The 24829-nt window shown below is 45.5% G+C and overlaps 1 protein-coding gene across 2 annotated transcripts; it reads right to left on the bottom strand.

Annotated features, from left to right (window-relative positions):
- Positions 1 to 1997: 1997 nt before the first annotated feature.
- CALCOCO2 (calcium binding and coiled-coil domain 2) lies at positions 1998 to 22850 on the bottom strand. 2 transcript variants are annotated; one of them, XM_050935309.1, is made up of 14 exons: positions 22777 to 22850; positions 15685 to 15873; positions 14914 to 15016; positions 14115 to 14248; positions 11411 to 11536; positions 11170 to 11328; positions 10053 to 10180; positions 9432 to 9522; positions 8184 to 8306; positions 7262 to 7348; positions 5953 to 6048; positions 4582 to 4723; positions 3864 to 3892; positions 1998 to 3354 (listed from the first exon to the last, which is right to left on the bottom strand). In XM_050935309.1, the coding sequence occupies exons 2-14, from the start codon at positions 15862 to 15864 to the stop codon at positions 3184 to 3186; spliced, it is 1569 nt and encodes a 522-aa protein (XP_050791266.1). In that variant the 5' UTR covers positions 15865 to 15873; positions 22777 to 22850; the 3' UTR covers positions 1998 to 3183. The 2 variants fall into 2 exon arrangements, with proteins under 2 accessions (XP_050791266.1, XP_050791265.1); XM_050935308.1 differs by lacking the exons at positions 7262 to 7348; positions 22777 to 22850.
- Positions 22851 to 24829: the final 1979 nt, after the last annotated feature.

Here is a 24829-nt window from a genome sequence, read left to right as displayed (position 1 = left end):
TGGGGGGTTATAGGACCATGTATAAGAAAAAGACCCAAAAATCAGGACTGTCCCTATAATTTCAGGACATCTGGTCACCCTAAGTGTAGGTGGGGAAAGAGGTGTGGTAATAGTGTCTAACAGAAGCATGTGTTGATATCAGGATTTTAATAACATCGATAGCTGTCTGTATCATAGCCATGTGTCTGTAAAAACGGAGGGTTTCCTGGGAAGCAAAAAATAACTTGGTACTTGGGCTGGTGGGAAAAAATGGTTTTTCACTTGAAAATGGGGCTTCTGTGGGAAAAGAACAAGTTTGGTGACATTTTCTGTAGGGGACAATTGAAATGAACCATTTCATTTGGGGAATCTTGAGATTTCATTTTGATCATGTTAGAATGAAATACGCTGACATTTCAAAATAAAAAATTTCAGAACTTTTTATTGTGCAAGGAGTCTCAGTATTGCAATTTTTGTGCCAATTGGAGATGAAAACAAAACGTCAAAATACTGTTTCCCACAGGATAAAAATTCCTTTTTTTCAATCTGCTCTGTTTGGAGTTCATATTAAGGAGGCAGTTAACAACAGGAATCTTTCCTTTTTCCAAGATCTTCTATGCCATTTAAGTTAAACACAGAGGGTCAGATCTTTAGCTGGTGTAAAGGGAGCTAACTGATTTACATGAGCTGAGGATCTGGCCAAGAGAGACCTCATGGAAACCATGGATGAAATAAAGGCCAACTCTGATAGTGAAACTCAGACATCTGTCAATGGATCAGGGAATCAGGGTGCTAGACACCAGACACGCATAATGAAAAAAAGACCAATCCCTGCCTAAAAGTATTTATAGTCTAAACATATGAGGAGAGGCAACAGTGGAGAAAAATAGAGTAATGATGTAGCAAATCATGCAATGCCCTAATTATAGACAAATGTCTTAAGAGGATTGCATGATGTCACCACCACAAAAACCCTCAAGTCAAACTTAAACCTAATGATGATAAAAGGAGGAGGAATAGACGATCAAACTGAATTGTTCCTCCTGTACTTCAAGCAAACCTCTGAACATCAGTGACTCATTAACTCAGAGCTGAGGTGAGGAAAACAGCTCTATGGTCTCACCTACAAGGAAAACAAACCTGCAAACCTTATCATAATACTGAGCACAAATACAATGCTCTCCCTCTTCAGAGCTATGCAATATAGTCTTGGGTGACAGGTACGAAAGTGTCAGAATCCCCATGCTACAGATGGGGAAACTGAGCCAGTGAGTATAAGTGATTGTCCAAAGTGACATGATTGTGTCAGTCCTGATCCATCTTACTAACTAAATGCCCTGGGTATGAAACCGATGCATGTTTCTCTTATGAGGAAATATTTATCCAATTCTGGGGATGGTGATTATTTATGCCAGCCTGGAGGCAAACTGGGCAGCAAGGGATGAGTGTGAGAAACACGGAAGGCGACTGGACATGTCAGGGAAAATGTTGTGTGTTTGTACAGCACCTAGCAGAGTGGGGCCATGGTCCACAACTAGGGCTCCTAGATACTACCGGAAAATAAATAATAGGGATTCTGAATGGTGATACGGGTGGTAGAGTCAAGGGGATTCAGTAGCAATGCTGGGGGCAGAGTGAAGAGGCTGGGAATGTGCTTGGGGATGGGAAAAGTCTGCGGGGGGGAGGGGGCACTTACTTTAGAATAAAAGGGTTCTAGAAGAGTGTCCTTGCACAGATTTGCACTGAAATAGCACAAGGTGCGACTTGCAATCAATTTAGATATTTTGGTGCCAGGCTGTGTGAGGACAAGCCCCTTGTTTTACAGTAAGTGCAAGCAATGCAGTTGACTTCAGCGTGGAGTGCTAAAAGTTAAGGGTGTGCATAAATGGACTTGGGCCTTAGAAAGGAATAAGGACCTGCAAGACAACTCCCCGAGGACATCTGTCACTCGGGATGGGATGGTAGAATCTCCACCTGTCTTATTTGTTACAAAAATAACCAGACGTTTTCTATGGGCGTAGTTTCTGTTTGCTATTGTTTATTCACCTTTTCCATTTTTCTGTTACATGGTTTTGTATAGTGCCTGCTAATAGTTAAAAAAATAAAATAAAAGCCTTATTACATAATTGAAGACAGAAGTCCAAAGTTTTCAAAGGTTGATGGATACAAGTTTATTTAAGCCTTTAGCACTGAAGATATTAAAGCAGCGTTTTAAAATATCCATTATTCTTAACTTCATTTGAACCAGGCTATTATGAAAACCTGTTAGGATTCCCTATAGATTTAGAGATTCATCACTAAATTAATGCACAGTGTAACTCTGTTGGATAATAAACTTTACCCTTGGGTTTGCATAGAGGAAAGAATGTTTGCTGTAAATTGCAACAAAAAGAATTTAAAACTTGTGCAAAAGCAGTGCAATCATCCCAGGAACTTGATAGGTTTGAACCTCAGCATTCTGCACTCAGAAGAGGCTCCTTTTGGCCTGGAATCAAGAAGCGTCAGGCAAGCAAATCAGAGAAACAATCCAGGCTCCACCCCATCAGTTTCCTTAGAGGATGCGCATAGATGGTTAAACTCATTCCTGAGATATGTAAAGCTTTCACTGGCTTGGGATAAAGGGTGAAGGAAGGATTCAATTTTATTATGAAGTTAGAGCTGCAGTCCTGTAACCATGAATAAGAGTTGGGACTTTGGGCTCAAGGGCAGTATACATTGTTTTTGGCCTTAGGGTTAGTGGTCTCAGCTCTACTCTATGAAATATAACAATTGTAACAGAGACATGCCTGCAAAACACAGACAGTTGGGAACTGCTGTTCTACAATATCAGCACTTGGCTAGATTGGAACAACAGATCATAGTGACAGCCTTTGTTCTGAAGTATTGGTATCGCACTTGGTCTGAACAACTGGTTACAGGGACTGAGCTGTTGAAGAGTGCCCATATTTGACTAAAGATAAAGGACACAGCTGACAAGGATGGATTATTTCAATAGTATTGGTTGGTATCTGACCCAACTTGATGATGGATTACATCACACGGAACAGATGGGTCAGCACTACAGTACTGGTGCTGAATCCAGCCTTGCTGGGGTGATTTTTCTAGGGTCTATATTCTTACAGTATTGGTTATGATCAAGTCCGTGCTACCACACCTGAAAGAGGAGCTATACACCTGCTAGACAGCACAAAGCAGACTGAAGAATTATTCCAGGCTGTGGCAGTACACGTGATCATCATACACCTGCTTATCCTGAAAGGTCTCGTCACAGAACGGGCAATCCAGAATGTGGCTTCGCACATGCTCCTCGTACTGACGTGGCCCAATGTCATCAGAAAAGACCTCATGACACAGGGGGCATTTCTTCACAGAGGGCTGAAAGGTGAATACAAAACAATGATGTATAGATATCTGCACTAGCAATAAAAGGAGGAAGGGAGGTTAGAAATAATCAGTTACAGGACAGGCCGCTCTAGGTTCTAATACTCCACAGGGTTTTAAATGTCCCCATGCCTCAGTGATTGGCTCTGGGAGCCCAAGAGCTTCTCAGAATGGCTTTTGCTTTCTATCCTACCCAGTATGTGTCCATTTCTCCATATGAAATACAGCATCTGGCAGCTGAATTCTGCTCATTACGGCTTCCATGCTCATGTTGTCCAGGGCTGCAACTGAGTTCTAGCAAAGTTCCCTCGCTCCTGCGTAGCACAATTATCATTAATTCCCCCAGCTTATTCTGAAATATCCAGAGCTCCATTTGCTATCTGGGAAGGTAGAACCCACTACCCTGACCAGCACTAAAAGCTTATAGAGGAAACTGGCCATAGAGCTCAGTTAGACTGCCACCTTCAGACCACTAAGCAAAATCCACCAGCCACTTTACTCACCACGTTCACACCATATGTTTCTAGGGATTCTGCAAAAGAACAGAAAATGCAAGTCTTAACCATAGCCAAAAGTAAACCATTTGATGTGCTGTTGACCTGTTATTCTTGATTCTTCTTGAAGCACCAGCTCTAGCTCTGAATCTGGAAGGAACTTCCGTATTTAAGACTCTGGAATGCTCAACTGGCTGCCTTGCGACTGGGCAAACTGGCTCTCTTTCTTAGCAGAAAGAGAGCACAGTGCTAATCACTTAAGCCAACTCTCAGACCTGACAGAGTTGTGGAGCTGGCAGGGCATCTTCTGAACACATGGGAGGCAGTACACACATGCTGTTGAGAGCTTCTTTTCTACAAGCCTCCAAATCAAGAGGGATGACAACCTGCTGAGACCCCAACCACCACGTGTAGGGGGATGTCCCTCCTGCCAACAAAGAGTGAATGGACAGATTCCATCTTCTCAGGAGCTATGGGAAGGAAGTAGATTTTTACCTTCTGTCTCTCACTGCCCAAGAAGAAGTAGGAGGACTGAAGAAAAGATCTTCAGGGGGTGGGGACTGGAATTTTGGTAGCTCCGAACTCTATTCATTCTTAATGCATCTCTGATTCTAGCCCAGTTCCTTGATTAGGGTTCTCCTGCTTGGGAGCTGTCAGGATTGTGATTAGATTGGACCCATCCCATGTGGTCCCTGGGAGCCTCTGCACAGAATGCCAAGTAACTCACTATTGTACGGGTTCCCAAACAAAAGGTCTGCATTTTCTGGAGACCGAGTTGGAACTTGCGCCGATGGGACTGCAACCCAGGCAGAATAATCTGGGCTCTCAGAGAGGCGCATCAGCAGCTCGTTGTTCTCTTGCCTTAGTCTCTGCAAAGGGAAAGAAGAGCAGAATGAAGTTCCAGGAGCTCAGGGGGCCATTTCCAAGAGAAGCATCTGTTGTTATATCAGCGCAAACGGTCATGACTAGTTCCTCTCACCTGAGAATCTCAAAGCACTTCACAAATCCTTTTCAGTAGGTCAGGCTTATCCCCACTTTACAGATGGGGGGAAAACAGGCAAAGAGAGGTGAAAATACCTATTTGATGGCCTGTGTAACACAGGATGTCAGACCTGATGATCATCGAATCATAGAAATTTTGGGCTGGAAGGGACCTTGAGAAGTAGTCAAGTCCAACCCCCTGAGCTGTGGCAGGACCAAGTCAGGATCCCTGACTGGTGTCTGTCCAACCTGTTCTTAAAAACCTCCAATGATGGGGATTCCACAACCTCACTTGGAAGTCTATTTCAGAGCCTAACTAGCCTTATAATTAGAAAGCTTTCCCCTCAGTATCTAACCTAAATCTCCCCTGCTACAGATTAAGCCCTTAACTTCTTGTCCTACCGCCAGTGGACCTGGAGAAAAATTGATCACTGTCCACTTTATAACAGTCTTTAATCTATCTGAAGACTTAACAGGTCTCCCCTTAGACTTTTCTCAAGACTAAACATGACCAGGTGTTTTGGTTTTTTTTAAACCTTTCCCTCATAGGTCAGGTTTTCTCAACCTTTTAACAATTTTGTTGCTCTCCTCTGGACTCTCTCCAATTTGTCCACATCTTTCTTAAAGTGGGGTGCCCAGAACTGGACACTGATGATCAAAATCACCCCTTCTGCCCTTAAAATCTATGACCAGCCTAAGGTCATTCAGTTAGTGGCAAAGCTCTTAACAGAAACTGGGAGCTATTCTTTAGCTAATAACTCAGTGAAAAGACTTTTGTGTGGTTTGTTTGCAAATACTGAGTAGGGCCACTGATTTCCATGGGAGCAGTTAGGCCAGTGCTGAGAGCACCTGAAAAAACCCACCATGTCGTCTGATTGCATTTTACTAAAGCTTTCTTCCACAATTTCCTTGTCAGACAGCCCTTTTTAACTATTTTCTCATGATTCTCTATTTCATAATAATGGTTCACTTTTACGAGCTCCTTAATCCATCTCAGCAAAATCTCTTACAGCTTTTCGTCCAACCACCTTGCCTAACTCTGAACTGCGTTCAGTACCACTACTAATGAAGACCTCTCTGCGCTGTGAGGTTGGTAGTGCGGGTGTGAGTTTCTCACCAGATTTTTCTCCTCAATTTCATCCTTTTTCCGCTGAAGAATCTGAAACAAATGGTTCTTCTCCTCAAGTTCCTTTGCTAGATCGTGGTTTTGATGCTGTTAAGCAAAAGCATTAGGTTAATCAGTGATGGCGAATCACCAAACGAAAAGCTGTGAGAGTATCAGGAATTGCTCAGATATCATTTGTTTTGTGTGTGTGTGTGTGTGTGTGTGTGTGTGAGAGAGAGAGAGATCAATAAATCAACCTTGAACTTCAACGAGAGTCTGACCATGTCATATGTAACCAACCTAAGTCACCACTGCTTCCAAAATAAACCACTCATGGTCTGTACTTCCCTCATTACATACATGGTGATACTGTGAGTAGGGATGTAAAAAAGTTTGATGCTTATCGGTTAATCTTATCAGTTTCGGTTATCGATTAAACTCCACAGCTGGCCTGCGCCCAGGACTCCTCTCTGGTTGTCTAAAAGTCTCCATCATCTTGGCAAACAGCAACCTGGCCTTGGCTATACATGCCTTTGTTACCGCTCAGGCTGGATTACCTCAATGCAGCGTACCTGGGCATGAAGCCTTCAGCATTCAGGAAACTTCAGCTGGTAGAGAACACCACAGCATATCTCCTCAGCAACACTGGCTACTGTGAACTAAGACTGCCAACCTTCCAGGACTGTCCTGGAGTCTCCAGGAATTAAAGATGAATCTTTAACTAAAGATTCTGTCATGTGATAGAATCTCCAGGAGTACGTCCAACCAAACCTGACAACTCTACTGAGAATACATAAAACCTGCCCTCAGCTCCCTACACTTGCTTCCCATAGAATAGCAAATCAAGTCTGAGGTCTTGGTTCTCATCTTCAGGGTGCTCGATGACCTGAGCCATGGGTATCTAAAAGATTACTCAAGTTCCGAGCTCAAGATCACGGTCAACAAGTTTGCTCCTCAAGCACAATGGTAACAGTTTGTGTGTGCAGGAACAAGAGCTTTCTCAGGGCTAGTTGGAGCTTGTGGGGCAAACTCCCCCAGGACTAAAGACCATCGCAAACCTGGCCTCCTTCCTCTCCAAGTGCAAGGTCTGTTTCTTTGATGTGACTTCTCTAACCTGCCAGGTATATGCCCTTCATGATAAAAAAGTAATGCAGTGTTCCATTCTGCTGTATTCCCATTGACTTTACATTCCTTTCAGTGAAATACTGGCCCTCTCTGAATCCCAGCAACACTCTGTCCTCTGTGCAACCACAGATTTCATCCCTTCACTTTGCTCTTTGGAGACCATCCCCCCACATCCACCCAAAGAAAGACATGACACCTGCTTATGTTGCAGATGAAGAGCCATGCTGGCCTCTGTCACCTTCAGATCCTCCAGACACTGTTCCAGCTTCACTTCCTGCTCTTTCTGCACAGGACCACAAATTTCAGCACCATACGCATCAGTGAGCGGGAGCCACATATAAATAACAAAAGGAACGCCAAAGAGAAGGGAGGTTGGAGAAGAAAATGGGAAGCGCACAGTGCCTATCAACTCATCCCCCACCAAAAATGGATGCTTCCCACTGTTTCTGGCTTTCTTCTGTAATTTAGACCTTATTAAATGGCTTTGCTAAACTAAGACACTATAGGATGAATAAGGAACAATAGAAAAGAGTTAAGGGTATTGTTGCCCCTCCATCAAGCAGTAGCGGATGTACAGGGCTTTGTAAACCAGCTTCCCACTGGAGCAGAAATCAGCAATGCAGAGTCTGGGTATATTCCTAGAATACCTTGTTTTATTTATATGTATACACCAGTCCTGGGACATGGGTGGTCACAAACAGAACACAGGCAATCCTCTCTTTTTCAGAAATCTCAGCCAAACACAAAACCCTGGCTCCCACAGAGCAAACCTGACCAAAGAATTGACACTAGTTAGAGATTAAGGTAGGGAGCAAATTCTCTTGCTGCTTGCAACTGCTCTTCCAAAGGAACTGAATCACAACAACCAACCAACCAACAAATGTCTCCCCGCCCCTCCCCAACTAAAAACTGGTTTGCACTCTAAAAAAAGAGCACCTGGAACAGAAAATTATGTGCAACAGCACCACCTGCTATAACAGGGGCAACTCCTTTCCCGCCATCACCTAATTCCCCTGGAGCTTCCATAAGATCACCTCCATCTGCTCACCGCTATGGGCTGCTCTATATCCCTCCAACCCAGCTCCCTCAAGCCTCAACATTATTAGGGAAGGCCCTACCTGTTCAGTCAAAGTAATGCGTAACTGACGATTCTCCTCCTTCAAATGCTCCAGCTGCTCAGTCTTGTCATGGTCCAGCCGAACCAGGTTTTCCATTTCCTTCTCTTGATTCAACACCTGTGACTGAGGTAAAACGAGTGGATGAAAGCGATGGCCCAACAGTTTATACAGGACAGAAAGAAGCGCAGGGAATTTATAATGCAGCAGGAATGTCCAGAATGAACCTGCCCTATTCACATGGATTTTGGGGGTGATTTGCATAACGACACACTAGTGGTAAATAACCTGAAATGTTGTGGAACAAATGTCTGGAAATGAATTCCAGTGAGACATTTTTGGAACCCAATGAAATTTTTGGACAAGCACCAATCTGGAGACAAGAAAGATGATCCTTTGGCTAGGAGACAAGAGAGCTCGGTGCTACTCCTGGCTCTGACACTGATTTTGTGCATGGCCTTAGTCAAGTCACTCCATCTTTGTTTCCCCATTTGTAAAATAGGGCTAGTAATCTTAAAGCAGATCAATTTTTTTTGATGCAACAGTTTTCCATCAAATGCCATTTAAGTGAAATTGGGATGTTTCAAAGGAATCATATTGGATTTGATAACATTTTTGTTGGAAAGGTTCATCGGGACCAGGACGGCATTTCTGGTCAGGAGGGTGGGAAAGCTATGTAGCCGGGTGGGTAGAGGCTCCATAATCCAGTAGTTCAGACACTGCCCTGGGTCTCCCAGATCCCCAGCCTAACTACCAGGATACAGAGAGTCAGTCTCTTCTTTTCCTTCTAATGCAGAACAACACATTTTTTGAAACCTCTCTGTTTCATGAAATGGAGTTGTTGTTTTCCTGCCATCTTTACCACTTACCTACCTCATAGGGCTCTTGTGAGAATAAACCCTTCCACATTCATAAATCCCTTTGAGATCCTCAGATAGGAGGAGCTAGAGGAGTACAAAGTCTTTATGATGAACCTAACATGGGTGCACAAGGTAGGTATTTTGGAGTATGAGATGAAAAATCTGCAAGGATTCACTTAAGTTTCCTCCTTCCCAAATACAGCACTTGTTAGGAACTTCCTGGAGCTCAGGTTGTCATGTTGTAGGTTCACAGTTTCCTAAGAAGCTCATGGAATCTCTAGGAACAACTCAGATACCATCCTAATTTGGTACAGGCAGCTCCATTCACAGCCAGACAGATACAGAGTACTGCACAGATTGCAGAAGCAGAGACAGACTGCGCCTTGCCTACCTGCAGCTGGTCCATGTGATCCAAGGTAGTTTTCAATCTGCTTTCTAGCTGTTCCTTTTCAGATGACACTTCTTGGTTGTGTTCTTTGAATCTGCTCAGAGGAAACCAAACTGTAACATTTTCAGCTGCATGTGGGCTCCCCGCCAAATTCCCCCTCAGCACCAGCTCTTGGTAAACCACACCCGCAGACCTTCATTTCTCAACCTAATCAAAAGCTTATCTAGTCTTCAGGCAGGTTCAAATGGAGTAACCCTAGATACCAAAGCCCTGCTGTCTTGCTCAAACCTTTGCATGAAGTTACCAGAGATCCTGTGAATCCTGGATCTGTTTCACAGCCCTGTGGGTTGCTTTCCCCCAACTGACGCAAACAGCTGAGAGCCTATAATGCGTGGACTTATTCCAAGAGTAGTTTTGTTCAGTTACCCTCACACTTATGTTTGCCTGAGGGCCTGTGAACACCAAACCTAGCTCAAAACCCCAAGGGGCTCCTTATACTCTCACTCACAGGGTTCATTCTGTGCATACAGTCACTGGCTTTCATCAGCACCAAACAGAAGAGGAAACCCAAACCGCTGCGCTTCCAGGAACTCCCATTTGCAAACATATCGTGTAAACACTCACTGCTGCAGCTCTCTCTCTCTGCAGCCATTCTGCTCCGTCAGCCGCTTGTTCTCCTCTTTCAGGAAATTTCCTTCCAGCTCCAATTTCTCACAGCTGCTCTTCAGAGACTCCAGTCCTTTCTGCAGCTCCTGAGTGCAGGAAGGTAAATGGGAGTCAAACCACAGAAATGGCCATCATTTTTGCTCCCCACTGTATCTTTGAATGCAACATCAGACAACCCTCCTGAAGGGAACAAGATTTTCTCTCTCCTTTCTCGCATGTATTCAGCTCCAGTTTTCCTTAAATTGGGGCCTTGGCCAACAGAAGAGGAGGAAGGAGCAATAGGCAGGTCAGATCCAGAGCTGGTCTTTGGGGTTTTGGGACAGGCCTATGAAATCATTCTTGAGCACTTCCCCTTCCCCAAACATAACCAACTCCAGGCCATCATTACCACTCTACTCTGCACTGGGTCAGCCTCAGGCTTTGGGAGAGGGTTGGGGAGATGGTTTGTTGGAGATACATGCACAACTGACTTGTGGCACATGAGATGCGCGTCAGATCTCTCTCTCTGTCCAAATCTTTGGACCTCACCAGGCTCCTGCTACAGAAGCGAAGCCCAGCTGCTTGGTCCTTTCCACCTAAGCAAATGGTTTGTATTTTCAAGGCTTTTTGTCAGGAAAGGGCCTTGAAATCCTTTTTGTTTTGCTTTTTAAATGGAAGTGGAGATTTTCTGTTGCACTGAGGGTTTCCCCCGAATTGGGAAGGTCCAGGGTTTCCAACTTTGCAGAGCCCAGGAGCCCCGTTCCATTCAGAACCTGTTTAATTGCAGAAAGAGGCTTGTCAGTTCCATTCCCAAGCACAAGGCACTGGGGCTGCAGCAAGACCGTTCCACAGAGATCAAAGAGGATGGGGGAAGGGAAAGAAGTGAGGGGGAGATTCTCTCTTCTCTCTGCCCTTTGGGACTAACCCTGAGAAGCATTTACCAACCCCTTCATGGGTTACAACGGGAGATACAGTTGCTCACATTTCTCTGAGGCTAAGACCTTGACTCTATCTTATTCTCCCCTCTCCACTTTCTCTGGTCTCCCCTTTTTCCCTTCCTCCATGTCACCCGTTTCCAGCTAATCTGGACTTTTACCTGATTTTCCTTTCCAAGTTTTATGTTCTGTTCCCTAACTGAAGCCAAATTCATCTGGGCAGAGCTCATCTCTCCGGCCTGTAGCTCCTGAGCTCTCCGCAGCTCCAAGTTCCCAGTCTGCAAGAAACAGACTTCTCCCTCCAGTTCCTTCATCTTCTCCTGAAAGCACACAATGGGCATGTATAAGCCTGAGCTGTCAGCCACAAGGCCTCTGAATTACTGTATTATCCCGTGTCTGTACCTGTGCCAGCCGGAGCTCCTCCTGCAGACCCAGGTTCTGTTTCTGGAGACACAGGCAGCTTTCTTTCAGTTCCTTGTTTTCTTTAAGTAAATCCTTGTTTTGTTGCTCAATCTCCTCCACTTCTCCCTGGCAAACAACACAGACTTGATCAATAAGAATGCAGTGTAGTGATGAGGAAAGGAACGTGAGCCCTGCAGAAAATCAGTGTATTCTTCCCTACCTCTTCACTGACACCAAGGAGACTGGACTTCCCTTTCAGTCTCTCCCGGTGCTGCGAGAGCTTGTCCAACCAGAGCTCAAAATCAAGCTCCACTAGGCCTGAACCTCTAAGGCGCTCAATGCCCTCAATTCCCTGTGACATCAGTGGGAGCAGAGGGTCTTCTGCCTCTTGTAGGATTAGGTCCATGAACTGACGGCTCTGCACAACCATTAAGTTCAGGTGGCCAGCTGAGGCCTCGATACAAACAAGCACCTGCTGGCTACCCAAATGCACCCTTGATCATTTCCTGGCACAGCACTACCTGCTGCCACAGCTGCACTTCCACCTCCACCCTGTTAATGCAGGAATGGTCCAATTTCTACTTCTGGGGTTGCAGGGAGCAGCACCTACTGAGGCTCTTGGAGACTGAGGCTATGGGACACCTTTAAATCCCCACCTCCCCCAGCCTAAGGGAAGAAGCCACTGAACCCAGGTCTCAACAGATTATAGGAGGCACAAATGAAAAACCAGACAGGAATGAGAGTCACGTGGTCAAAAGCAGGGATCCAGAGGAAGACACTGAGCAGAGAACCCCGGATAGCACCCACTACCCCTTGAAGGCATCCAGGGAGCCAGTGGACGCAGCCCAGAGGAACTCTGCCCAGAGACATGTCTTAAAGGAGAATCAGAAATATCACAGAACACCTCCCTGTCCAGCTTCCTCCTCCTGATATAGTGGACAGCCACCTTGGCCAGCACCAGGAGGAGGTTGACCAGGACGTCTTGTGACTTTGCGGGGCCACAGATGAGGTATGCAAAGATCAAGAGATGCAGGAAAGTGCAGCCAGAACTTAAGGAGAAGGTTCTGGAGAAGCCGGAAAGGGGACTGCAACCTGGCGCATTCGATGTAGATGTGCGCCAGGGTCTCCCTCTCACCGCCGAAGGGGCAGGTGTCGGAGAAGGTGGTGAACTGCACCAGATACACACCCATGCTCAAGGCTTCCTGACGGAGCTGCAGGGAGCAGCAGCTGAAGAAGCCACAGATAGCTACAGGCCACATACAACACTCCACCATGTAGCCCAGCCAAAAAACACTTTCCACTTACACAGCACCTTCATCGAGGGACTCAAAGGGCTTTACAAAGTGTATCTGTCCTCAATTTACAAAGGTGTAAACCGAGGCATACAGCAATAAAGGAATTTGTCCAAATAGCACAGTCTGCGGTACACCTGGGGACATAACCCAGCAGTCTTGATTTCCAGTCCTCTACTCTAGCTATACTACATTGCCTCTTTTAAGAAAAGTCTCCTTAAGTCCAGTGGAAAACTGAATCTGACAGTTTTTCTTTCACAGCACCTACGAACCCCAATTATGGGCCACGACCCCATTGTGCGAGGTGCTGCACAAACACAGAACAAAGCAATGGCCCCTGCCACAAAGAGCTGACAATCTAAGTTGGCTGTCTGACCCTCCTCCCAAACACCAAACTTTTTAACTGACTCCAAGGCCAAATTCTGCAAAGAACCCTTAACAGGATAATTTTGCTCAGCCTGACAGTGGGAGGGGAGGGAAAAAATCTGTTCTTCTGTTTAAGTTCCAGATCTCAGTCTGTAAAACAACAACAGTCCTCAAACTGTTACATTGACAAGGAGATTCCCCGCTAATGGAGACAAATAAAATGCCAGTTTCTACCTCCTGCTTGGCAAGCAGAAAAGATTCATCCTAAGCTGTTCACCCTAAGTTCTATTAAGCTAGGGAGGAAGTGAGGTCTGGTCTTCTGAGCAAGAGACGGGGAACCAGGATTTTGGGTTCTATTTCTAGCTCCGTCAGTGAGTTGCTCTGAGTCTTTAGGCAAGTTTCTTTACTGCTTTGTGGCTCAGTTCACCCATCTATAAAATGGGGATAATATTTGCTTACCTCAGAGAGAGGCTGCAAGGGCTAATGAATGAATGTTTGCGAAGTGTGTGAGATTCTTGAGCAAAAGGTGCTACAGAGTGTACATTATTGTTACAGTATTTCATAGATTTCATTTCATGGACTTCACAAATGCCAGAAAGGACTTGTAAATCATCTACTGATCTCCCATATATCACCGGCCATTAAATGTATTCACATGCTGAGCCCAATAACTTGGATTAGACCAGGGTTGTTAAATGTACATTCTGCAGGCCATTTCATCCAGTCCTCAGACTTTGACCCCAGAGTCCGCATTACGGGGATGTGATGTGCAGAACACACCAATGTGTTGTGCTCTGACTCCCCCAGGCAGACCATGCTCACGTGCAGTGGGGAGAACCAGGACTATATCAATGTGCACTACAGAACATTTAGTGCACACCAGCCAGGATCGCATGGGGGAAGTTAACACGCAGCACACTGGCGCGCTCGACAAATGTGAGTCCCAGTTCAGTGCCGTAGCCATTGGACCTCCATGTTGTGTTAGGTAAAGGGAGTTTGAACAGAAGATAAGGGCATGAGAAAGCAGGACGAGAGAGGGAACATACCTGTGTAGTAACCACCAAGATATCATCCTCAGTCTCTGCCCGGAACTGGAAAGGTACGCTGGCTCCACGGACCACTCCCTCCTCGTCAACGTAACAGAACTGGTAATATTCGTCATCTTTCGGCAGGTAGTAGGCTTAAAAGGAACAAAAATCCCCACCGTAAGGTGTTTTTAATTACTCAGGCCTCTTGTCATCTGTACAGCACCGAAACCCCAGATCTAACAGACCCAAGACCACAGAATACAAAGCAGCATCCACATTATGGGGCCAGGTAATCACTGACCCACTCATTGTGCCTTCATCTATAGCAGTGCAAAGTAAGCGTAAAACACTGACACTTTGCGCTGATGTAAATGACTCCTCAAGGAGCAGGTCAGTGACTCCTTATCACCAGAAGAACACAGTAGGTAAAACACAGCTCGGCGTAGTACCTGCAAGGGGGATTCTCACCAGGGGCTTTTGCTACAGTGATAACAGCGGAAGAAGAGGCCGCAGGACTGCATGTGCTATATAGACGTGTCTCTGTGTTAGCAGGAGGGTACACTCTCACCAAGCTGAACTTGACTGACAGTACATTTGGGGGGAAGGACCCTTTGAGAAAAACTTGGGGGCTATTATTTTGAGATGACCTTATAGCCACAGCTCCTCGAATGAAATTTACCCAAATACTGGACTATATTCCTGTTCAACAGTTGTACAGCTTCAGGTGGTAACACTTATTACTGGCGTTTAGAGCAATTTGGTACATGATGGTGTGTGTGTGTGCACGCTGTGAGCTGCCCATCCCTTCCCAACTGACCTCGAAACTGAATTTGCTGCTGCACGATAGAATCACCGCTGAGGTCACTCGGGAAAGGAGTCCACATGAAGGTGTAATATTCGCGGGTTGTTTTCCATCCCACCTGCAACAGCGAGATAATCATATGGTATCATACAGCTTACTTACGTTTATCCTGTGGCAGGGCGATATTGTAACTTGGGCTGTATGCCCACACTGCCATAAGAACCCCCTTTACACTCCTATACTAGCTACCCAGATCTTGGGTCCATACAAATAGGAAAAACCGGGCTATTTGCCTGCTTACTCCTTCCTTGGAGCAAGACAGAAGGGAGAGGTGTGAAATGAGAGGCGCGTGGGAGAAGAGCATTGAGGGTAGATGGGGGCACAATGCACTACACCACGCCTATTCCTCACTGGCTCTAGGAAACAGGGCACAAGTCAGATTAGCCCTGAAACAGCTCTAATTTCAGGCTGGCCCGTGACCAGTCCCAGAATACAGGAAGTGCAACAGTGGCTCAATGCAACGTTAACCTCCCCTACTCCATTCCTGCTCCCAAGTGCAAGAACGGCGCAGCAAAGATTCAGGTCCCACGTCTCCTGATGCAGTACAGACACAACAATATACAAGTTAGCCACCGAAAAAGAGCTGCTACTCTGTTCTTCCAAAGTCTCAAACTCCCGCTTAGGGATCAAGCATGAAATAACTGGAAATGCCCACATCAAGTCATTCCTTTTGTGAGCGGCCACCTTACAATACATGGTGGCTAATGGCTTGGAGCACACACTTACCCGGAAAATGCCCACCCAGTCCTTTCTGCGAGGAGTGATGTGCTGCGTGAGGGTATAATAGCAGGTTATATCTCCTCCGGGGACGTAAAACTTCTCCACATTATTAAAGATAACCTGGGAGAAGTGGCAGTTGTCCAAGAAGACAGCAGAAGTGGGAGGTTCATCTAAGGTCTCGTCCATGACCGGGCTCTATGAGAGGACAAGAGCAAAAGCGAAGGGTAAGACAAAACCTTACAGCCTGTGGTGCTGGGACACAAGAGAATCTTTGGACCTCATCCAGAGCATTCTTACCCCCCAAGGCCAGTCTGCATGAGAAATGCAAGACACGCACTCATGCCAATAAGAAGCAAATCCAACAGCCTTCCTATCTTTTTCATTAGCAATTCTACTGTAACGCTTTAGCATCCAAATCCAATACATTTTGTGTCATCCTCATCTTTGTGGCTCAAAAGGGAGACTGATACCTCACTGTTAGGCTTGGCAGAAATCAATTTTTATTTATTTACTTATAAGTTTAACAGATAATATCGATGTTTATTGTTAAGCCTTTTTTATCATCAGCTATCTAAATTTTCACAGTTGCAGGAAGTTGTGGGCAGGTCAGCCAATAACTGTTTAAACAACAGGAAACATCGAGATTCAAAAAGTTAAAGCTTTTTAAATGTTAAAAAACAAAATTGTCAGCATCGCATATCGAAATATACATAACAAATATCCTTAAATCAAACTGCAAGAAGTTCCCAAGAAACATTTTTCCTGCCTTGCCTATTCGTAAATTTCTAATACTGTTGATAGAAATATTTTTGGTGGGTTTGTGTGCTTGTGTACAGTGACATCGACATTTGCCAACATTTACCAGTAGAAATCTAATGGTTCCAAGCCTGTTCATTGTGCACTCCTCCCAGGCAACATGATCCTTGCTTCCTAAGTGGCAGTAGTTCGCTCTTAAGGGTCCGAACCCTAAGGATATAGCATTTGCTACTAGCAACCACTATACTAAAATTGCCACATGGTTCTCAGTATTAAAACACATATGTTGCATAGCAGCAGCATTAATCAATAGTATAAGAACTCTCACCTGTTTCTTTATTTAGGAACCTTTTAACTGTGCTATTACAAGTTCAAAAAATAAATTACACAAGGTTACCTGCAAGAGACAGTACAAAATTACTGACCCAGCAACTGTTAATAAAACAGTATCCAAACTACCAAGAACAGAGTCAGGAAACGCTCAGAAAACTAAATATATGCCTTACCATCATGCACAAGAGGCAGCCAGCCTCCTTGTCTGGCAGATTGCCAAGGGGTGGGATTTTTTTGCCAAGAAAAGCCTGCTGCAAGTCCAGGAAAACCCAATTCCAAGAGTAGAAAGCAGGAGCCTCCCAACTAATCTTAACTGCAGCTATAGTACATAGGGTAAGAGATGACCTCAGATAAAATCCCCAGAAGGTCTGGGACTGTGTCATCAAAGTCTGTGTCATCACCGGCACCAGGAGTTCCATGTGGAAGTGACATTAGATCAGAACGCTGCTTTCCTGTGATCACTTAGAAGGTGGCCAGCTGCACTCTGTGCCAGCCAATACTTCCCAGTGACCTCGTGGAGCAGTTCTCAATGGAACAGATGGCAGATGTATAGCCTGAAGGTGGCAAGGGTATAGGCGGCTGTTCTTAGGGCCGCATTCAGAAAAGAAAAGCTGTAATATCTCAGCCAGCCATAGAGAGGAAGAGGGACACTATTGGTCCTTATTGTTACTCGGGTATTGTCAAGGTTGGGACTTGGGCAGCCTGTGGGCACAGTGAGCTGCTCACTATCAGGGCCAAAGGTCAGAGATCAATCCAAGTCGGGTCAAAACCACAAGGTCAAAGTCCATTACAAAACTGAGAACGTGAGGTGAGAATCGGAGTCAGGCCAGGCCCGGGTCTTTCACTAGGGTCAAGAATGGTCTTAAGCCAGAGACAGTAAATCAGGGTCAGGAACCAGGGATCACAGCAAGCAAAGTTGGGGCAAAAGCACACCAGAGTCTGCATTGCTCAGACAACTCCCAGCCATGGCTTCCTAGCTTATATGGGGAGTTTCAGCCAATCAGGGAACCATGGAGGGCTGTTGCTCACGCCCCTTAGGGTGGGACTTCCTGCAGGGCTTAGCCTCTCAGTTCCTCTTGGTGATAACTCTAACCAGGCTCTGGGTAGCAGTGAGGAAGTAGTACCTACCTTGGACCCTGCAGGCCTGGTTCTAGGCCCATGGGTTCTCACAGGTCTCGTAGTACAGGGGTGAATTCAACAGTACTCCAGCTGAGAACTTATCCAGCAAAAGGTGGTGCAGCTATCACCTCTGCCCAATCACATCCACAGCATACAACAAAATGCCGTGGGTAGATAACAATTACTTTATCTCCATTATTTCCCAGCCTTCCTAATCAAGGTACAAAGGCTGACAGCTACCGACTCCATGTTTAAATGACATTCATCACCCCAGCCCCCAAATAAGCACTACATTTAGAGTGTGATTTTCTTGTATCTCGTATCTTTCACGTTCAATATGCCTCAAGGCACATTACAAAGCAACGGTTCAGATGTTGAGAGAGCAAGGACTACGTGGACAAACATAGCAACTGTTCTGCACACAGAACTAGCTCAAAACCACTTGACCCTTGGAACATGTTTCCTTGGGACAGGGAGGAGTTAGTCAGGCTGGGGGCAGGGAGCCTGGCTCTTTCTGGGCTATGCCATCGGACCTTTAACAGCCACTGTGCTACGTCAGAATTGGGTCTGAGCCCAAGATGGTGCAAAGGCTACATGTGAACAGTGTCTGGCAGCAGCCAAATAATGAATTCAGCAGCAAAAGAGCTAAATTCAGCAGCTGCCCCAATAGCAGAAGCCATAGGGCCCTGAGTGAGATGGCTGGGCCACTCATAAACCCAATTATTTCAGACTTTTTACAGACTCAGACAGGCATTGCTTTACATTTGTTTCATGTTTTAGAGGTTGTTATAGCCATTACAGATCAAACTTAATTTAAAAAAAAATGAAAGCTGAGGTGCTGGGGTACAATCTGAAACTATGGGTAAATTCCACGGCAAATTCCACAACCACAGAACATACAGGGCTCTGCGTTCGTTTTATAATTAGCAATGCTTTGCCTCTCTCTTGCATCTTCCAACAAAGTGCCATGCAAACTTCACAACCCTTCTACAAGAGTATTATTATCCTCATTTTACAAATGGGGAAAACTGAGAGACAGAGAGTTTAAGTGACTTGCCCAAGATCAAACAGCAAGTTGGTGACAGAATTTGGAAGAGTGCTGAATCCCAGTTCCCCCCTGTTCTAGCTGCTAAGCCTGCCAGCTGTCTGCATGCGTTGTTCCAGTGCTTCACCGATGCAAGACTTGTTTGTCAACTCATTTCAATCAATAGAACAATAATGAATTAAGGAGAAAAAAGAGGGAGAGGAGGAAAATAGACATAGAAGAGGGACGAAATTATAAGAGCATGAAAGAAAGGAAAAAAGGATGAAGTGACAATGTAATGATGTCAAATCTCGCCACTTATTCCTTGAGCTGTTCATAAACCATCAGCAGAGGGAGAAGAGGGAAGAAAAAAATGAGCAATCTGGGGCTGCTCCTTATGAAAGGGCCAGTGACAGCCACACCTTATGGAATGCTAATGAGTAGCTTGCTGTAACGCAGACTGTGCAATGAACTAATGAGATATTATTACACCATGCACCCAGCAGGGGAGGAATAAATAACCAATTAAAGATTTCCCTTTTTTACAGTCCCTCTCTGAGGGACTGTTTGTATTTTTTTTTCTTTAGGAAGAGGCCATTTTCAATTCTATCATATAAGCACCAGAGATCCTAAGATAGGCTTGTATATGAACACTGTTTCCTAGAACTATATGAAACCCTGAATTCTTCTTACCAGGCAAGACAAGGTCATTGAATTGTCATGATCAGAAAGGTTAGACCTGCACTCGCACCTCACAGGTGTTAATCAACTAAAGTTATTTGAGAAGAGTTTGAGTCTCTCCAAAATACACCTCTACCCCGATATAACGCGACCCAATATAACATGAATTCAGATATAACGCGGTAAAGCAGCGCTCCTGGGGGGAGGGGGCTGCGCACTCCGGCAGATCAAAGCAAGTTCGATATAACGTGGTTTCACCTATAACGCGGAAAGATATTTTGGCTCCCAAGGGCAGCGTTATATTGGGGTAGAGGTGTATTCATATAGCCCTCGGGTACCAGCTAGATAATAAATAATTGGATTCAAGAAAAAGAGGGGGCAGGTTGGTCTTGTGGCTAAAACAAGATACTCAGGAGATTGGGATTCAATTCCTGATTCTGCCATAGACTTCTTATGTGACTTTGGGCAGGTCACTTAATCCCTCTATGGCTCAGTTTCCTTGTGCAAGAAGAAACCAAACCAAACCTATAAAGGGCAATCACAAGTATCTAGACAGAGGCAAACAGACTGTTTCCACAAGGCCCAGAATTGAACCCTTCAAGAAATCCCTACACCTAGCATGGGTGATTGCTGAACAAGTTAAACCAATTGCTCCATTGTGTCACCAATGAATAAATATGCCAGGGCCTCGATCAGAGAGTCCAGATCCAGGAGAAAGGTTAAAAAACAGCAAGAATCATCCAGTCCAGGAATTCAGCGCCCAACACAACCCTCTTATCCCCTCTGATGATCAAATGCTTTGCAAAGCCCTTTGAGATCCCTGAATGAAAGAAGCTGCATAAGTACAATCACGATGGCCTTCACGTGAGCAGGAACCCCAACTCTATTCTCTTGCTCCAATGCCATCATTCAGATACATCAGCCCCTTTCTCCCTCCCCTCTTCTCTGACAGATGATCCGCCACTTATTTTCAAGGATTACTGTAGTCCTAAAGGAGCCTAGTTAGATGAATCACGGGATGGAGAAAAGCAGTAAACTCAAGCACAATAAACCCTCTGCCAGCAAAGCTAGCAGCAACTCTTGTCACTCTGGAGCAGGGTGGTCAATAGGCGGACCATGGGCCAAATCCAGAGTGCTTCTGAATGGACCCCAAAATATTTTTCCTTTTTTTTTTTTTTTTTTTTTTAAATAATTTTTTCTGGAGTCTGGACCTTGGCAAAGAAATTTGGACCTTGACAAAAACTAATTGACTACCCTTGCAAGTCTGGAATATCATATGTTTATTTCCTTGACTGCTGTTTTTACGATGTCATCCCCTTTGCTTCCACTTGAATCTCTACTCTGGCTTGCAGTTTCCTTCAGCACCATGCTCAACTCCCTCATTCTGACCATGAAAGCTATTCACAGTTCTATCCCACGTGTATTTGACCCCCACATCTTTCACTACTTCCTTGCTCATGCAGCCAACTATATGCCAATGCAAGGACAGAGGGGGGCAGAATGTGTCTCCTCTATTCAGTGGCACCCCCTGAAGCTACTGCCCTTATGGGTACTGCAGCAACAGAGAATGGCTAGGTTTGGCCCAGCTCAGCCCCAACGTGCCATCTGTATATTAAGCGGCAGGGACTGTACAGAAATGAGTAACTGGGCCCAGTGAACACTCCACTCTGCCAACACAATCTGCATTGACACACCTCTAGTCTCCTTTTCCCATAAGCAGCTCTATGTCTTTTCCACATCAATCCATATGCATGGAACAACCTCCCTGATCCGGGGTGCCCTGCAACTTCCCAAGACCCACTTCTTTCTGCTAGGTTTCCAATGCTGACCTCCCTCTTCATCACTCATAGAAACTGCCATATCAGAGCAGACCAACGGTCCATCTAGGTTCTGACAATGGCCTTTAGCAGATGCTTCACATATACAATCACGACCCACTGCTTAGGGCAGTTATGAAATAAACTGCCATTTGGGAAGTTTCTCCCCAATAAGGCAAAGGGATTATATCCCTTACACTTTTTTTCCTACTCAATGTCACAGTGGATGTTCTCATTATTCAGATAAATGGATAATCATCTTGTGAAGCCTGGTGAGATCTTGACCTCAATTGTATATTGTGGCAGTGAGTTCCACAGGCCAATTATATGTGTGTTAAAACACCTTACTTCCCTTTATCAGTGTTAAAGTTTATTTCCTTAATAGTTTAGAAACATCAATAAAGGTAACAGACTGCTCCCATGTTACCTTATCTATATAGCCCTTTATTTCATATATCCCTTTCATGCTCTCTTGTTCCCCAATACTATAACATAGCTCCCTTCCACCCAAACTCATGTCCAGTCACATGAGGCACATGCAGAGTTGCCTCCTTACCAACTCAGGCATCACAACCCTACGTGGACACAGTGACTGTTGACACATCATCCCTTTGTCACCGTGCACTGTTATGTTGGTGTGCAACACCAGCGCATCATCTGGCACAGGTTGCAACATTTCAAATGGGGCCCCTCGAGAGATGATCGGGGCAGTGTGGGGGGGGGAAACGGGGACAGCCCCAGAAAATCTCAGGGTGGGGCAGGTCATTCAAAAAGGTTGGAGCTATTGGCCCATGGAAGATGCTATGGCTAAAGTCCAGGGTCCAAAGGATTCTTGGGGAGGGAGAGACATCTGACCCATAGAAAGCCTAAAGACCTGCCTCTTTCCACTTCTGGTATGGGGGGGGAAGGCATAGGGGATTGTGCCACCCACCTCCTCTTACTGGCTACGTACAAAGAGGCCTTGGGTGATGGGAATAAGTAGGGACAAGGGGTACAAGGGGAGGAAGGCGGAGGGAATTGGGGGGGAACCCCACCATTGTGCCCCAAGGTGACACTTTGCGGCGATCCTACGATGGGGGGTCACCCCCAGTGCCAGCCCAGGTGGGTCGCTGCCCCCCCAGTCCGTTGATGGTGGAGGAGAGAAGTTGCCCCCCACCTATACAACAGCCATGCCTTGGGGGGGTGCCCCCAAGTGGGGACCCCCCCTCCAGCCCAGCCCCACTTGCGCTGCGCGCAGGGAAACGAAAGTGAAAGCAGGGGGCAGCTGCTACGCAGGTAGAGAACCCGGTGCCCCCCAATATCTCTCCCCGGGGGGAGGCGGGGCTCTCACACACACACCCCCCAACGCCGCCCCGCGGACTCGCTCACCGCTGGACCACGTCTCTCTCGCCGCCTCTCGGGCCCTGCTGCGACAGAGGAGGAGGAGCCACCGGGAAAGGGCGGAACCGACTGCTCCCGCCCCTCAGCCCCGGCCGGAATTGGTTTAGCGGAGCACCGCCCCTCGAAGAGGATGCTGGGATTTGTAGTCCTGCCAGAGGGGACCCTCGCCCCTGAGAGATAGGATGGGACACCATTTGAAATAAGTCTGCATCTCCCAAGCCCAGGATCTCACCCACTCTGCACTCCTGCAACAACACATCATGGAGGCATTCCTTGCCCTGGGATATGGCTTTGGAGTGGGATATGGCAAGGAGACTGTGTGGGTCCTTCATGTTAGGAGGAAAGAGTAACAAGATGGGAATCCTCTTAACCATTTAACTGGGCACTGGAAAGGGAGGTACACACCCTATTGCTCAGGCAGATGGCTCCACCCGCTGGCTAGTTTGTGGATTGACAGACAGCTGTCAGATAAAATGGACAGTAAACCTGAGAGAGGACGTGGGGTTTGGGGGGTTTTATTATTATTATTATTCAGTGTCTAAAACCTCTAAGCTTTCTGTTTATCAGTACCTGTTTAACTCAATACAAGATAAAAGTATTGAACAGCGAGAAAAAATCTTCAGTGGTTGAATTTTTCCCCTAGGATGAACCCAAAGCCTAACTCACTGTGTGTCTTTACTCTACTAGAATGGTTGAGCAGCACCTCACTTTACTTTTCTTCTGTGGCTGCCCTGTTTCCCTCCTGCAGTCTGTACTGATGTGGGGAAAGGTCAAGGTCACTGAGACATGTTAGCACATGTGAGAGGTCTTTAAAAATCAGGCCATTAACTTCTTAATACAAGCATGAATTACATAACTTTGACTTAATTGAAAATTGTTTGTAACTTCTGTTTCTATTTTTTACCTCAGAAATAACTGGAACATTGAGCTTATCTTCCCTGGAGGTCTCCTAGAAAGATGCAGAAATAGCAGAGGACTTAATTATAGGACCCGGGGTGCTGCATTAAACAACAGCGTTTCTTCCAACTGTTTGCTCAAGTGTTTGAGTTACAGATGTGAACAAAACAAAGAAAAATTAAGTTGTTTTAAACAGCTCATTAAAAAACACAATTAGAAGCAACTTATAAAAGGAAAAAAATGGCCTTCTGACATTTTTGCTTCTTCTGGAGGTGAAAAGAAAATATAAATTAAAAAAATTCTAAAGCACTGGATAACAAGTAGAATTATGAAACTGCCTGTCTGTATCTATCTGTTGTCTCTTGTCTTATAAATTAGATTATAAGGTTTCTGGGGCAGGGACAGTCTTTTTGCTCTGTATTTGTACAGCACCTAGCACAGTGGGATCCCGATCCATAATTAGGGTTTCTAGGTCATACAAATAAAAATTAAGAATAGTGACATCACAGATAACATGGAAAATAAACCTAAACTAAGTGAGAGGGGAATTTTTTTTATTATTTGGTGTTTAAAACCTCTCAATTTTTATTTGATTTTGTCAGCACCTGTTTAACTCAAACACACAGGAGAAAAACCCTCTTTGTTGAGGCCTGATCACATATATACATCCTTTAACTAAAGGTTGAGAAAGCCCCAAGCCTACATTTCCAAGTGACTCACAGGATATATTTATGCTGCAGTGTAAACCCAGGGGTTGAACTCAGGCTCAAACCTAACCCTCCTGATGTCTACAAATCGTACTAACCCAGGGCTTGGACTTAGGTTTCTTGGACAGGGGTGGAAGGTCTAACCCTGAGTCAAGATGCGACCCAGGATAGCCCTATTACTTTGCAATGTAGACGCAGTCCCACTGGACTTGTGCTCTGGGAGTCCACCAAAAGTATCTAACAATTCTATGGGCTGAATTTCTTTGTCATTTGGACAGTCAAGTTTTACCACACTACCAAAAACCAAGGTCTAGAGCGGACACATTTTGGGAGGGTGCTAGAAAGTCTTGGATATCAGTGACTGGTCTTGGGCCCGCATAATGCTGTGTAGATGCTGGACTGTAGCCCCAGGTTAGGATCCAGGGTTCAACAATTGC

This window comes from Gopherus flavomarginatus, chromosome 25 (genome assembly GCF_025201925.1).
Source record: "Gopherus flavomarginatus isolate rGopFla2 chromosome 25, rGopFla2.mat.asm, whole genome shotgun sequence".
Lineage (NCBI taxonomy): Eukaryota > Metazoa > Chordata > Testudines > Testudinidae > Gopherus > Gopherus flavomarginatus.
This window is presented reverse-complemented; position numbering and strand designations above follow the sequence as displayed.

Excerpts from the sequence above, each read along its gene's own strand:
- CALCOCO2 (XM_050935309.1), bottom strand. The coding sequence starts at position 15,864 with ATGGACGAGACCTTAGATGAACCTCCCACTTCTGCTGTCTTCTTGGAC. Across the intron at positions 11,329-11,410 it reads AGGAGCTCCGGCTGGCACAG|GAGAAGATGAAGGAACTGGA; the intron begins GTACAGACACGG and ends GTGTGCTTTCAG. Across the intron at positions 9,523-10,052 it reads AGAGAGAGAGAGCTGCAGCA|ATTCAAAGAACACAACCAAG; the intron begins GTGAGTGTTTAC and ends TCCTCTGAGCAG.